The 13,552-nt window shown below is 45.9% G+C and overlaps 1 protein-coding gene across 3 annotated transcripts in view; it reads left to right on the top strand.

The window, feature by feature from the left end:
• The window catches only part of SNX29 (sorting nexin 29), a 482,345-nt gene that overhangs the window by 236,059 nt on the left and 232,734 nt on the right, over positions 1-13,552 (top strand). For all 3 annotated transcript variants that reach the window (XM_019650893.1, XM_019650895.1, XM_019650896.1), the window contains one exon: positions 465-571. In XM_019650893.1, coding sequence (XP_019506438.1) covers positions 465-571 — 107 coding nt within the window. The remainder of the gene's footprint in view (positions 1-464; positions 572-13,552) is intronic.

A 13,552-nucleotide genomic window follows, 5' to 3' on the forward strand; every position in this document is an offset into this window, starting at 1 on the left:
GGAAAACTTCTTTGTTGGAGGAAAAGAAATGTGACCAAGATGAAAGATGCGAGCGTAGGTCCTTCTGTCTCCCCGGTACCTTGTCTGTTTCCCCCTGGAATGGGAAGTAGCGACAAGATGAGTCCCCAGACGCCTGTGCATCTGTCTCTGTGACAGTTCTTCCGTTTTTAAATACAGCTTATCATTCACTTCATTGCGCTTGTGTGGCAAATGTTGCAGTGTTGAAGCAATTAGCACTGTGATTCTTTTTCCCTTAAAAAAAAAAAGAGCTTTCTCTCTGGAGAAGCCATGTGGAAAAGAAGAATTGGGTTTTGTGTGTGTGTGTGTGTGTGTGTGTGTGTGTGTGTATATATTTTTTTTTTAATTTTTAAAAATTTTTATTATTTATTTATTTATTTATTTGCTGGGAGAAGAATTTTTGATTACTGTTAAAATATTTGTGGAATACCTTTCTTTTCCTACAGGTGTACCAAATCTTTGGAACGTTGATGGAGAAGTGACAGTCACTGAGCAGAAGCCGGGAGAAGTCGCTGAGGAACTAGCCAGCTCCTACGAAAGAAAGCTCATTGAGGTAAGGCTGAGAGAGCCTGTGTCTTCATTACTGCAGATATAGGCTGCTTTGGGGGCTTTCCGGAAACAGGCCCAGCCTGTTAAATGGATGTTAGCAAAACAACCAAAGCATCGCACTTGATAAAGAAAAGTAAGAGCTGGCTCTTTGAAACACATCATTTAATTGAGATTTGGGGTACCTTTGGCCAGGGAATAAGAGAGAAAACATAAATCTGTAATGTTAAAAATAAGAAAACAAATGTACCCTTAGACTTGGAGATGATTAAAAACAGGGGAGAATACCACATACAACTTTGTGCTGATAAATGTGAAAATATGGATGGAATGGACTATTTTCTAGGATAATGTTTATTAGCAAAATTAATTGGAGATGAGGCCAACTGCCTGAAGGGTACCAAAAAACTCAAGAAAGAAAGTTGTAAAAGTAATTAAAGAACTGCTTTCCTGGAAGGTAGCAAGCCTGAATAGTTTTATGGTGAGTTCTAAGGAAACCCTTTAAGGTATACACAAAAACCCTTTGCTGTGTATTTCTATTTCCTTAAAGCATTATCTACATTTATACCTATATCGCTATCTATCTATCTATCTATCTATCTATCTATCTATCTATATATATATCTATACCTCTGTATCTTGGTTCAAACGTGCTTTACTTTGATATTAAAAAATAACCTGACAAAGATACTATAAGAAACAATGGTATAGACTAGTCTCATTTGTGCATAGATGCATAAAAATTTTGGAAAAATATCACCCAATCAAATTCAGTCACATATTAAAGGAACAGTTACATAAAAGTGGGGTTTCTTAAGGGTCTCAAGGATGGCTTAATGTTAGGAAAGTCATTAAGTCAGCTCATTAATAGGTCGAAGGAGAAAAACCAGATACTGATCTTGATAGGTACTAAAAAATTGTTTGATGGTGTTGGTCATCGATCGGTATCTGATAAAAATATTCTTGATGAATGCAGAATAAAGGTACTTCTTTGAAATGAGAGTGTTTTTATCAGAAACCATTAGTCATCACCATACTCAATGGTAAAGCTGGGAGGCTTAGTTTTTGATTAGGTTACTAATATATAAAATACACACAGGTGTGTGTAGTAGTATTTGGTCATAGTATTTGTGACAAGTCATATGTGTTTGTATACACACACATGAGTACACAAATGTACTTTCAAGTTGTTGTCGGACCCACTTGCATCGTGTCTCGTTAGCTGCCAGAGAGTTGAGTGGTGAACTTCCTCATCAGAGGGAGCAGTGGTCGGATGTAGCCTTAACTTCTTAGCCTTCACCTCCTTTCCTGTCCTTGTGTGATTTCCTAACCCCTGGAGGGAGCTGCAGAGCAGAGACGGTCCCCCAATAATGACATTCGCTGCCCTAGATTGAGTTTTCTTTCTTTGCTTTGGTCATGAAGTGAGGGCCTGTCACTGAACTTTCATCTGCGAATATCATTAGCATTCCGTTCCAGCAAGGCCTGTGCTGTTAGCTTCCTGGGGCCCTTTTCAATGTTCTCTGTGTTGCTTGTCTGTCATTTCATTCATGGGTTGGTTGGCGTTTACCAAGAAAGAGTTGTAAACACGCGTGGGAGTGGAGCAATGACAGAATGTGGAGGGAGGGTTGAAGCTCTTGTCTTTTCATTCCAGAGGGCAAAGGCAGAAGAAACATTTCAGTTTAAATAACATGACTCTTTGAAGCACCCCAGCCATTGAGTTACTCTTCTGTGATTCCTCCCAATGAAAGGGGAGTTCCTGAACCTTCTTTCTCTAGGTGTCTCTCTGAGCATTACAACCACCTCAACCGTCTGCACACACACACACACACACACTGCATTCTACACATTGGAGCCCAGCGACCTGGAGTCCGGCGTCCCGGACAGTTCAGAACCCAAAGTCAACACTAAGTCACTTTTCAGTAGCCAGAGCATCAGGGGCCGAGGGCTGCAGTTAGGAAGGTGGCCTTGACACCCAGCGATGGTTGACTCCTGGAAGAACGGGAAAGAGAGTGCTGGCAGGTGTGGGTTAACCTGGCCAGGGAGACGCGCTGATGCAAACACTGGTTCTTTAACCGCCACTGTAATACTAGCAGCTGGCTGTCGGGCGCGCACTTCATCTCCAGGCTTCGTGCTAACCTACGGCTTTGACACAGATGGGCTCATGGAACCCTCCGCAGCGTCCCTTGAGGAAGAAGCTGTTCACAGATGGAGTTTTGAGAAGTTCAGTAACTTGCCCAATATTTCTTAGCTGGGAAGAAGCAGAGTGAGATTCGAATCACCCAAGCCACCTAGCTCCAGAGCCCACACCCTAATCCTTTGCTGTGCTCTGGAAGGCCAAGCTCACTGAAGAAACGCGAGGGGACAGTCACGAGTCCTGTCTGAGAGAATGAAGGAGGAGAGACCCGCAGGAAAGCCGGCTGTAGGTAACAGCAGTTTGAAACCAGGCTGTGTTACAAAGTTACTGAGTTACTGCAGAAGTTACCCTGAGTTAATGCAGAAGAAGGTGATATGGGATTACCTGTGCTTGGAAGTACCTGCTTCCGAAGCAAATGGTTATAGAAAGCCAGGCTGGGAGCACTGTGCAGGGACTATGAGCAGTGTCTTTTATTTGTATACTCATTGCCTTACATGGCCCCTGCATGCAGTAGGAGCTGCATAAATATTGAATGGAGTGACAGTCCGTTGAATGGACTCAGCTGTTCAGTGTAATGTTCCAAGAGCGCTTGATGTGAACCCAGATTGAGAAGGAGTCGTACCAAGGCCCCACGATAGCTCAGCGTGCCCCGGTGGGAAGGGTTACGTGTCTAATACAAGGAAACGTGGTTCCTTAGAGGAGGCACACTTTCTTCTGATACTCAGTTTAAGGGGGAGGTTTAGCTTGGAGAGCCTGGAGGGGACATTGAGTGACATAGATGCTGCCGACTCATTTAACACATTTATGTAGTTCCTTCCGAGTGTGCAGCCTGGAGCGCCCTTTCTCCACCTGCAGTGGCTCCCCCTACCCTGGGAGCAGTGGAATTTATGGTTCCAGGAGATGAGCCATGACAATGTGAGGAGGTTGTAGCAGAGAAGTTCCCTAACTGGAGCTTCTAGACCGTTCCCCCTTTTCTTTGGGATTCTTAGTAATGACACTCAGAATTTCTTTGGTAATCTTCCCATCCCTCTTGAAGATCTAGACATCAGAGGACATGGATAGATCTGTTCTAAGATTCCTCTTTACCTCCCTTAAGTATAATTTCTTTGGTTTAGACTCATCGCCAGAGATTTTAACGTTCTTTTCCAGCATGTTGCCATCAAGACAAAATGTAAAACGCCAGTGGCATCTGGACTCATCCTGCGTCTCTCCGTCACCGCCTTCTGTAGCCTGGTTGCGTGGAGAGACCACATCAGATGGACTGGTTCAGATTTGTCCCTTACTGCCACGTGTTCCTGGGCAGGCCACCTGACGGCTCTAAGCCTCAGTTTCCCCGTCAGTGAAATGCAGTCAGCGGTGTATACTCGTAGGGAGGCTCTGAGGACTCAGCGCAGAGAGCTGGCTCAGTGCCTGGAGAACACAGGAGCCATCTTTAGGCCTTCCTGCCCCCTCCTGTTCTCATTCCTTCGCAGAAATGACCTCCCCCATTGCTGGCTGTCTCGCTGGAGGAGTTCATCGAAGTCCCCGCCCTCCTTTGGCCCAGGGGTGGCCGGGAGATTGGGCTCTAAGCCCTGACTCACACCAACGTGGCCAAGATGCTCTGGAGGCCATTTCCTCAATGGCAGGGCCCTGGCCCCTCTCCAGTCGCTCCTGTGTTGAACCCGCCAGAGTTGCTCTCCTTCCAATCCCCCCACTTTTCTGTCTGCTCGCAGTAATTCCCTTGTGGCTTAGGCTAGACTCGTTCTGTTACTCGCCCCCAAAGCTCATGTGCGGCTTCGTATCTGTGATCAGGGGTGCCATTTCCCTCTGTTTCCCCTTCACGCTCTGCTTCCCAGGCCTTTATTCTTCCTCCTTGATACCGTTCGGAGCCTGGCTTTTCAGCCCCGCGTCCCCACTGCGTGCTCACCTGTGTGCCCCGGTCTTCAGCACCCAGTCCATCCTCTGTGAACAGACCTCGACTTCCTCCCAGACTATCCGTTGCTTGATTTTTCAAATTACAGGGCACTTATCATTTACTGTGCGAGTGTAGTTAGTCTCGGAATTTTTGCTCAGGGGTGACATAAATGGTATATTAGCAACGTTTATTGTCATGTTGATGGCAGAGTTACTATTAATGGAAAAGTAAGCTTAAGCATCAAGCTGGTGAAGATACATTCATAATCACACTCTGTGGATAACTAAATGTGTTTGTCATTTTAATAAAACGTAAAAGTTCCTGAAGCAGCTAAGACCTTGGGAGCAGTTATGCCACCAGCAATTGCTTCATAAATTGGCACCAATGGGTTCCCACCCTCTTGATATATCCGAGAATCATTTTTATGCAAAAAAGAATGGGCTTTTCAATAAAATGCCAGATTCCATGGAAGGACTCAAAATAAAGAGCTCTGAGCTGAGAACAAATTGAACTGGCGCTCAAAACGGAAAGCACAATGTGAGTTTGTTTTTATCGATTTTTGTTATGCATACATCAGGTATATGTAAGCATAGATGGAAGAATATAATGAGCTTCCATGTAGCATACCTTACTGCCACAGCTTTCAACTCAGGGCCAGTCTTGTTTCATCCAGACGCCGTCCTACCTTCCCAGCTTCTCGCAGTATTTTGAAGCAAAGTCCAACACTGATTTCGTCTCCCACAGCATTTTGGAATACATCGCTAATAAAATATAAGGGCCCCTTTTTTAAAAAGAAAAAAAAACCCCTATAATATCATTATCATACCTAAATTTTAGCAATAATCGCTTAATATCATCAACTACCTGATGAGTATTCAAATTTCCACTTCAAACAAAGGTTTGGGTACGATTCTAAATGGGGTCCATTCACGTGTTGTGACTGGTTGTTTGACCTCATAAATCGCTCTTCATCTACAGGTTCCACCACCTGTATTTTCCCTCCCTTCCCTTTCTTCTTAACTTGTAATTTATTACTTGAGGAAACTTGCTGTTGATCCTGGAGAATTTCTCCCACCAGTGTTTTTGAGGGTCTATTATGTGCTTGGTCCTCTGTGACCTTTCAGGCTTTTGGCGAGGTTTATTTAAAGAAAAGCAGCCATCAAACATTGAGGATGATGGTGGTAAGCATAGTTGAGGGCTTATTCTATTTTTAGGTCCTGTGCTAATTGCATTGCATGGGATTGTCTGATTTAATGTTTGCTGTTTAATCCTTTCCGATGAGGAAACGGAGGCTTGGAGATGAGTCACCAGCCCAAGGTCACAGGGTTTGCTGTGTAGAACCAGAATGTGACCCCGGCTGTCTGACTTTGGAGCCGGCGCTCTTTCCGTTAATGCTTCTCTGTGTCTGGCCTTCCTGGATGGCTTTAACTTTTAACTCCAAGGAGAGCCAGGGTCATGAAAGCTGTGACAAGCATGCCAGCCATTAGCTTGTCAAGCCCAAGGGATTTATCGCAGGGATAAAGAAGGATAAGGAAATAAATTCTAGCTGACATACACAGTGCCTGATGTAAGCCTTAGTGATGTGAACAAACCTGAGTGCTTGCTCAGATGGCAGGCCTTATCCGATGTCCCTTGTGGTCATTGGATGTCCCCAGTCTGTACCTGTCTGCCTAGGTGATCCACCCGGTGTAGCAAAGGACAAGGTTCCACCCTTGGCAGTGCCTCTTTGTTACCAGGCAGGTTTTCTTTCTTTCTTCTGTCTCCATTGGTCTTTCATCGCCCACCGCCCTAGGAGGGCCTGTCCAGCTTCAGGGAACAGTGTTGTGCTCCTGTGTGGGCATGCCCACATGCCCAGGCTTGTTAGCGTTTGTTCCTGCCCATCTTCGGATTTTCCTTTTAGACCTTTGGGCATCTGTGTCCCTGATTCATGGCGGGGTCACCACCCTCTGTTGGTGCCACGGGCCCTGCTGTTTGCTATGTGTCCATCCTGTGTGTTCAATTTGGCTTCCGTTTCTGTTAAAGTCTCATTTCCAGTTGTGTCTCTGAACTGGGAGTCTGGGGTGCTTGAGAACGAACGGATAAACTTCCTTAGATGCTTGGAAAATGATCTAGTGCTCCTTTTTGGGCGATGGACAAAAATAGTTGTAATTATGGTGGCTGTTTTTTAGCTTCTCTGACTCGCACTATTTTGGGCCTCTTTTATATTTGCTTTCCTCCTGAAGGCAGGAAGAGGCTCCTTGAAGCCACTCCTGGGACCCCAGAAGGAGTTGTCTGATCTCTAGGAAGGAGATACAGGAGGCGCTGTCCTGTCGGGTTGGGCTCGGTGTTCAGAATTTGCCAGGGAAGAGACAGGGCTGTCCCATGTGCCTGATGAGCCCAGCCCACCAGGAATATGTAGGGGTTGTCACAGCAACATGGAGCTATGGAAGCTGGGGTTCTGGGGGCCGGATTGCTGAGACAAGGAGGAGAGGGCGGTGCCGCGTTGAACGCACATGGATGGAACAGCGAGAACCGACTTTAGGCCCAATGGGCTTAGGCTGTTTTCATGCTGAGAGCTCTCCACTGGCTTACCTCTGCCCTTATTCATCGAAACGTCACATGTTTTTTGCATGTTCACAAGACCGTGCACATTGTAGCTCTTGCCTTCCTCTTCAGACATAGTTCTCAGCTTACTCTCAGCTCGTTTGTTTCCAAAAGCACATGTGCTGGCTCCTCTCCCGACCTCGACACAGGTTGGTTTTTCACCTGGAACCCCCTTTCTCCCTCTCCCCCTCCCTCTCTCCTTGCTTCTACCATTTCTGGGTTGATAACATTTGGGGAGGGGTTTCCCCTCCTGGTCACAGATGGCTGTGACCATCCCTGGACAAATAATGTTTCTTCCAGGTTCACATTCAGAGGAAAAGGCAAGCATCTATCTCTCCATTCCTGACAAGAGCCTTGAGTTCAGTCTTACAGAACCAGCCTTGGCTCCATGCTTCCTTTTCAGCCAATCGCAGGATTTCACCCATGTGCTAAGGCTGAGGGAAAGACTCCCATTCAGATGTGGAGAATGGAACCTGGGGAGCTGGATGGACCCCCAAATGAAAATTGGGACTATTATTAGACAGGAAATGGATGCCAGAGAGGCAGACAACCAGGGTCCACTTTAGTGCTCAGTAAATGTTTGAATGAATTAAATGAATAAATGAACAAGTGCCAGCATGGTTTGTGGTGTCTCAGAGAAGACATTGCAGAACTGGTCATTTCTAAGTGGGGTTTTGAAGGTAGAATAGGAGTTTGTCTGACAAGGAGGGGAAGGGCAATTGAGTTGCAGGAATAGCATGTGCAAAGGTTTGGCCAAGTTGTCAGGAGGCAGCTGACTGACCTGTGGCAGCGTGAGACAGAAGCAAAATGCCTTCCGATTTTCTTTATGTTTGCACTGTCGATTTCTCATGCTTATTAGAGAGCGTCTTTCCTGTTTCAGGTGCTATGATCAATGTTTATTTTTCCGAAAGTGCTGGGATTAGAAAGTTGTCTCTTTCCTTTGCCTTTTCCTCTCTGCCTGAGTCTCCCTGACACAGCACACGTGGACTGCCATACCTCCCACCCCCTCACCGCTGTCTGTTATTTGATAGAAATGTCTTTCTCATGTTCAGCCAGCCAGCCACATTCTGATGTTCAGGAAGATGTAGCTTTGTGGTCAAGTCAGTGGAGCTGAGAGACTTCTATTCCTTAGAAAGGCTCTGCGCCTGAAGGCTTCCCGTTGGTAGCAGCCTGGCTGGGGCCCCACTGGGAAACAGCTGGCGAAAAGTGTTGCCTGAGGGTGCCTGTCATTTCCAAAGTGGCCCTCGATAGGTGATAGTCAGACTTGGGACTTGGCTTCTAATAGCTCATTGTTCTTGTTTGTTTCATTTAAAGGAGCTAAAACCTTCCATCACCTGCCTGTTCTCCTCCACTGAGAGGCTGACACAAAGCAGGTGCTCTGGGGACAGCCTTGTCAAAGCCAGAGGTTTGACTAACATTGTCCAAGCTCATAGTAAGAATTGCCGCTAACATCCATCTGAGCAACGCTTTTATGTGGAATAAGAGGAAATCTCCCCCAAAGTGGCCCACTCACCTAGAAATGAATGAATAAAGAATGAATTGTGAAATACAAAGTACACAATTGATACCATTAAATAAGCACCTACTATGTGTCACACACTGGCCTGGGGCATCACACGCACCCATCCTCTCATTTAATCCTAACAACCACAGGTCGGGAAACTGAGGCTCAGAAAGGTTGAGTAGACTATCCCAGTCACACAGCTGGGAACCCGTATTTTAACTGAGTTTTCTGGTGACAGCAGTGGCTGGGATCCTGCCTTCATTTACGAAGGTGTCACTGAGATTTGACGGTCCTCGCCGGAGGGTTAAGCTTACCATTTCTGTTTCCCGACGCGTTTTATGACTGTCTTGCAGCAGAATACTTTTCTACCGCTTGAAATAGACTCGAAATTGGACTTGGAGTGACATTGAGGTTTTGTCGCTTCTCCTGGCTCATTATAGTGCAAATTAATCAAATGAATTATGTAGCTCAGCTAATAACCTGCTTTGATCCAATAGCTCTGGAGAAAGAAGAGTTGAACATTTTTATTTAATCCACTTTGGGGGCATGTTTGAGTGGATTAAAAGAATATAAAGCACGAAGCATCCTTTTTTGATAATTAATTTTGAGCCATTCTGTTCTTTTGGGTAGGTCTCTCTCTCAGTAAGCTCCCTGTCAGGCTGACTGGCTTACATTTGTTCAGCGCGTGTACTGTGCCAGGCGTTTTTCTGAGTCTGTTGATCTCGTTTGATGTGCTGATATTACTCTTATCCCCATTTTATAGAGGAGGAAACTGAGGCATAGTGAGATTTATTGACATTGAGCATCCTGTAGATAATTGGTAGCAGAGCCGGGAGACAGATTCTGAAGCTCGTAACTCCTCTCTGTTGAAAAGAACCTTGAATCTAAACTACGAGAGATGGTGGTGTCCCCACGCTGGCTAGAGTATGAGGGTTCCAGTCATAGCCTGAGGCGTGTGCCCTGACTCCGCTACCTGGCCTCTGAGCCTCAGTTGTCCTGGTCCATAGCCTGGGAATAATCACTGCCGATGTGCAGTGTTCACAGATTGAATGCAGGATCGTACACATGGCTATCCTGCCGCCTCTCTTCTCCTTGGGCGGTGTGTGTGCTGTGGAGAAGGGCTCTCTTGACTTTTTTACCTGCTGCAGGACAGATAGCGTCCCTCCTGAGTTAAACAGCCCTGAGCCCCGCCAGGCACAGAGTAGCCACAAGTCTAGTCTTTTGGGCCTCTGTCCCCTGATGGGCCGAGAGCGGTCGCTGTGCTTCCTCTGGGGGAGAGAGTCGATCCTGGGTGTGGAGGATGCACCCCTTCCGCCTGAGGCCAGGGGAGTCCATATCACCACTCCCCTGCAGTCTGCGCGGGAGTCTGGGCAGCTCTGGGTTTACCTGCTGCCACTGCTACCGCAGAAAGCACCGCCTGTGCCCCGAGAGCTGGTCCTGGCTCCCGGCTCTGATCTGCATCGGAGGGGTGAGGACACACCTCCTCTCTGGGTGGATTCAGGCCTTTCAGTCACCGTCTGGGACCTGCCTGTCTCCTGACACCCTCCTGGCCTGCTGTCACATGGCTCAGGACAGCGTGTTCCCCTGCTAGGACTGCTCTTGAACTCACCAGGTCCTGGAATCCAGGCTCAGTGCAGCCGGAGCCCCGCCTCCTTGGTTCTCCCTTCCGCCTGTCCCGGGACAGACTTTACCAGGACTATGAGCAGTGGGGTCCTCCGTTCCCTTTAAGGAAACCCACGTCCCAGCACAGGTAGTGAGGCAGGCTTTCTGCCTCGCTGGGAATCCACTGCTACAGCTTCCCAAGAGCCTGCGTGTTCAGATTCATCACCGGGGCAGTTCAGAGGGGCTGCCAGGTCCTGAACCCACCTCCTTTTCAACCAGCCTCAGCACTTTCGTTCGCCAAGTTGCCCACAGCTTTCTTAGTTTTGTTTTTCCAGAAAACTACCCTGTCTCACAACTCCCTTTGTGGCTGATTTTTTTTTTTCTTCCCCCATCAGCAGCCAGCTTTTTCTGCAGCTTCCGTTGACGAAGGTAAATTTTACCTCTGGAGCTGCTGAAGCAAAGAGCTGAATATATACTCTCCCTTCTCAGGTTTCCTCGATGTGACTCACAGGTTCCATTTTCAGTCCCCAAAACTCAGCTTTACCAGGGCAAACTGTCAGCCTCTTTTCTTGTCTTCTTTTTTTTACAGTGGCAAGGACTTTTTAAAAGTTTCTTTTCTCTTCATGGAACCTTTAAAACGCCCCTGTTCACTTACTTCTCTTGGTCACGCTGGTGACTCTGTGGCCTGCTTGGGGCAAAGAATATTTCTTTAGCAAAGGAGGCTGAAATTGGGTTCTGTTGATTTTTTTTTTTCCTTACACCTTCAAGGTGGTTTAAAAGAAAGATCCATTTTTAACAATGTAAAGAAAGGGCAGGGAGAGCAGTGTTTCAAAAACTTGAAAACTTTTTTTCTACAAAGACCCACTTCTGTGCAGCAGCTTTCATTTCCAGGTGCCTGGGATTAATGCTTCAGAAATCAGTCTTTTCAATTCAGTTCTTCTCCCCTGAACGAAATATGTGCCGTGGTAACAGCCTGATCCTTACGATGGCATATGGAGAAATTAGTTTTCCTTTGTGAAGAAAGCTGGACTTAAATGCTAAAATATTACCTTTTGGTCTTCTTGAAAAATCTTCTCTGCCTTTGGTTGTATATAAGCTTTTTATAAGCTTTTGAAATTAATGGGAAAGTGCCCCGTCTCTTTGCTGTGGTTCAGGAGGAAAGCATGAGATGGCTTTCTCTGTAAATAGCATAACAACCGTCTTCCTGGTGTTTGAGGTTTGAACTGCTCCGATGGCATATGTTTTCAAGCAAAAGTGGTGGTCAATTTGGGTAGAAAGGGATAAAATTGAGTAGATTAAATTTGCTGTCAGCAGTCGAAATGCCATTTTATGTCTGAAACTTTGTGCCCACAGCCTTTAAGTATGTAGGGAAAGAAATATAAATTTCCTACAATTTTTTTTTGACACACCAGGATTATAACAATTTTTTTGGGGGGTGTTGTACACTACCGTATCTAGATCACGGGTCAGCAAACTTTTTTCTGTAAAGGGCCACATACTAAGTATTTTAGGTGCTGTAGCTACTCGCCCTGCCATGAACAAAGGGATAAGGCAGTGTTCTAATAAAACTTTATTGACCCAATCAGGCAGCTGGCCAGCAGGTGGCAGTGTGCCAGTCTCTGATCCATATGATGCCTCCTGCTTCGTGATGATGACAGTGGTGGGAATTGTGCTGTCAGCATCAGCTCCTGCTTTGAGCACCTGTCACTGGTCAAGCAGCATGCGTATTTAATGCACATAATACTTGAAGCGTATTTAATGCGCATAATACTTGAACGAAGAGTAAGGATGATGATTGCTGCTTCACAGAGGAATACAGTGAGGCTCAGCTGTGTTCTAATAAAACTTTATTTATGAAAACTCATTTGCAAAAAATAAAAATGGAAATTAATTCCTGCAGTTAAGGAGGCGCGCTTCTGTATGTTTTTCTGCACCGACTCTATAATTTTCTGTTTATGGCAGTTGATCTACTCTTCTGTCATTTGGGAAACTTTCCGTTAGATAATATCTTTTACAAAGCACAGCGGGCTATCTCGGAGCTACGTTTTACAGTGAATGCATTTTGAAAGAAATCTCGGCTTTTTCTGAAAGCATTTCTAGTTCAAGGCGATCCATGCTGGGCCGTTAAGGAGAGAGGCCATTTGCACGTAGAAGGTAATTGACTTAGTTACATTCTCATGTCACTAGGAATAAAAGTAATGTGATCATTGGGGGGGGGGAAATCCAGGTAAGTAAAGCTTTATAAAAGGAAACTCACTTGCCGTTCCCAGAGATAATCACTGTGGACACTTTTGGGTTTATTATAACATCACTTTGTTTCCATGTATCAATATAATTATCATATAAATATGGTGGCTCTGTGTTACATAATGTACTTATTTTTGACTGGAATATATTGGCTTTTTCAAACTCAGGATCATAATCTCTGCAGTTTTATAACCTCTATTGTTGAAATCAAGTTCCCTTGAAATCCTGGAGGCGGTGTCAGCAGCTTAGTGGCGTCATTTCCAAGTGCATTACGTGACCTCCTAACAGGCTGTTAGGTTTCCCTCCAACCCAGCAGGCTTTGAAAGGGCAGGGAGCTGCCTTTGGTCAGTAGCACATGTGTCTTCCCTGTGGGCTTGTGTGAGTCAATATGAGGTCAAACTTCATGCCACCTAAAAGTCTTCAAAAGTTCCTTTTTAAGAAATGATATTCAGGGCTGACCGAGTGGCTCAGTTGGTTAAGAACTCTCTCAAGAGTGCGAGCTCTGAGCAACAGGGTCGCCGGTTCGATTCCCGGCCCGAGCTGAGCTGCTGCTGAGCTGCCAACAGGTGGCAGGATGATTCAGCAAAAAGAAAAAAAAATGATATTCATGAACATGGGCCTGAAGGTCATCTGGTCGTCCCTGGGAGACCCTTTTGTCCTTGAATTAAGCTAGCTCATGGGCAGGAGCCAGTGCGGCCTGAAGTGTTTTGCTGCTTATAGAATTATTCTCTTGCCGTTTACCGTGAAGGTGTCAGCTTGTGTTGGAGGCTGCACACCAGCAGCCAATAGATGGTATCCAGCCCACGGTGTGTTTTTCTTCTGCATGTAGACTTTGTCCACATAATGTTCTTTTTAAATCGGCATTTGTTTGGCCAATATCGAAACCTAGATTTTTAGCTCCATCCCAGAGCAACACTTGCCCATGTGCACCAGGAGAGACACACATCATCATGTCTATCGCGTTGCTCACATGGCAAAACATTCAGCACAACTCAGATATCCGTCAACAAGAGAGCAGATTTTT

Source organism: Hipposideros armiger, unplaced genomic scaffold, assembly GCF_001890085.2.
Source record: "Hipposideros armiger isolate ML-2016 unplaced genomic scaffold, ASM189008v1 scaffold_149, whole genome shotgun sequence".
In the NCBI taxonomy this organism is placed as follows: Eukaryota; Metazoa; Chordata; class Mammalia; order Chiroptera; family Hipposideridae; genus Hipposideros; species Hipposideros armiger.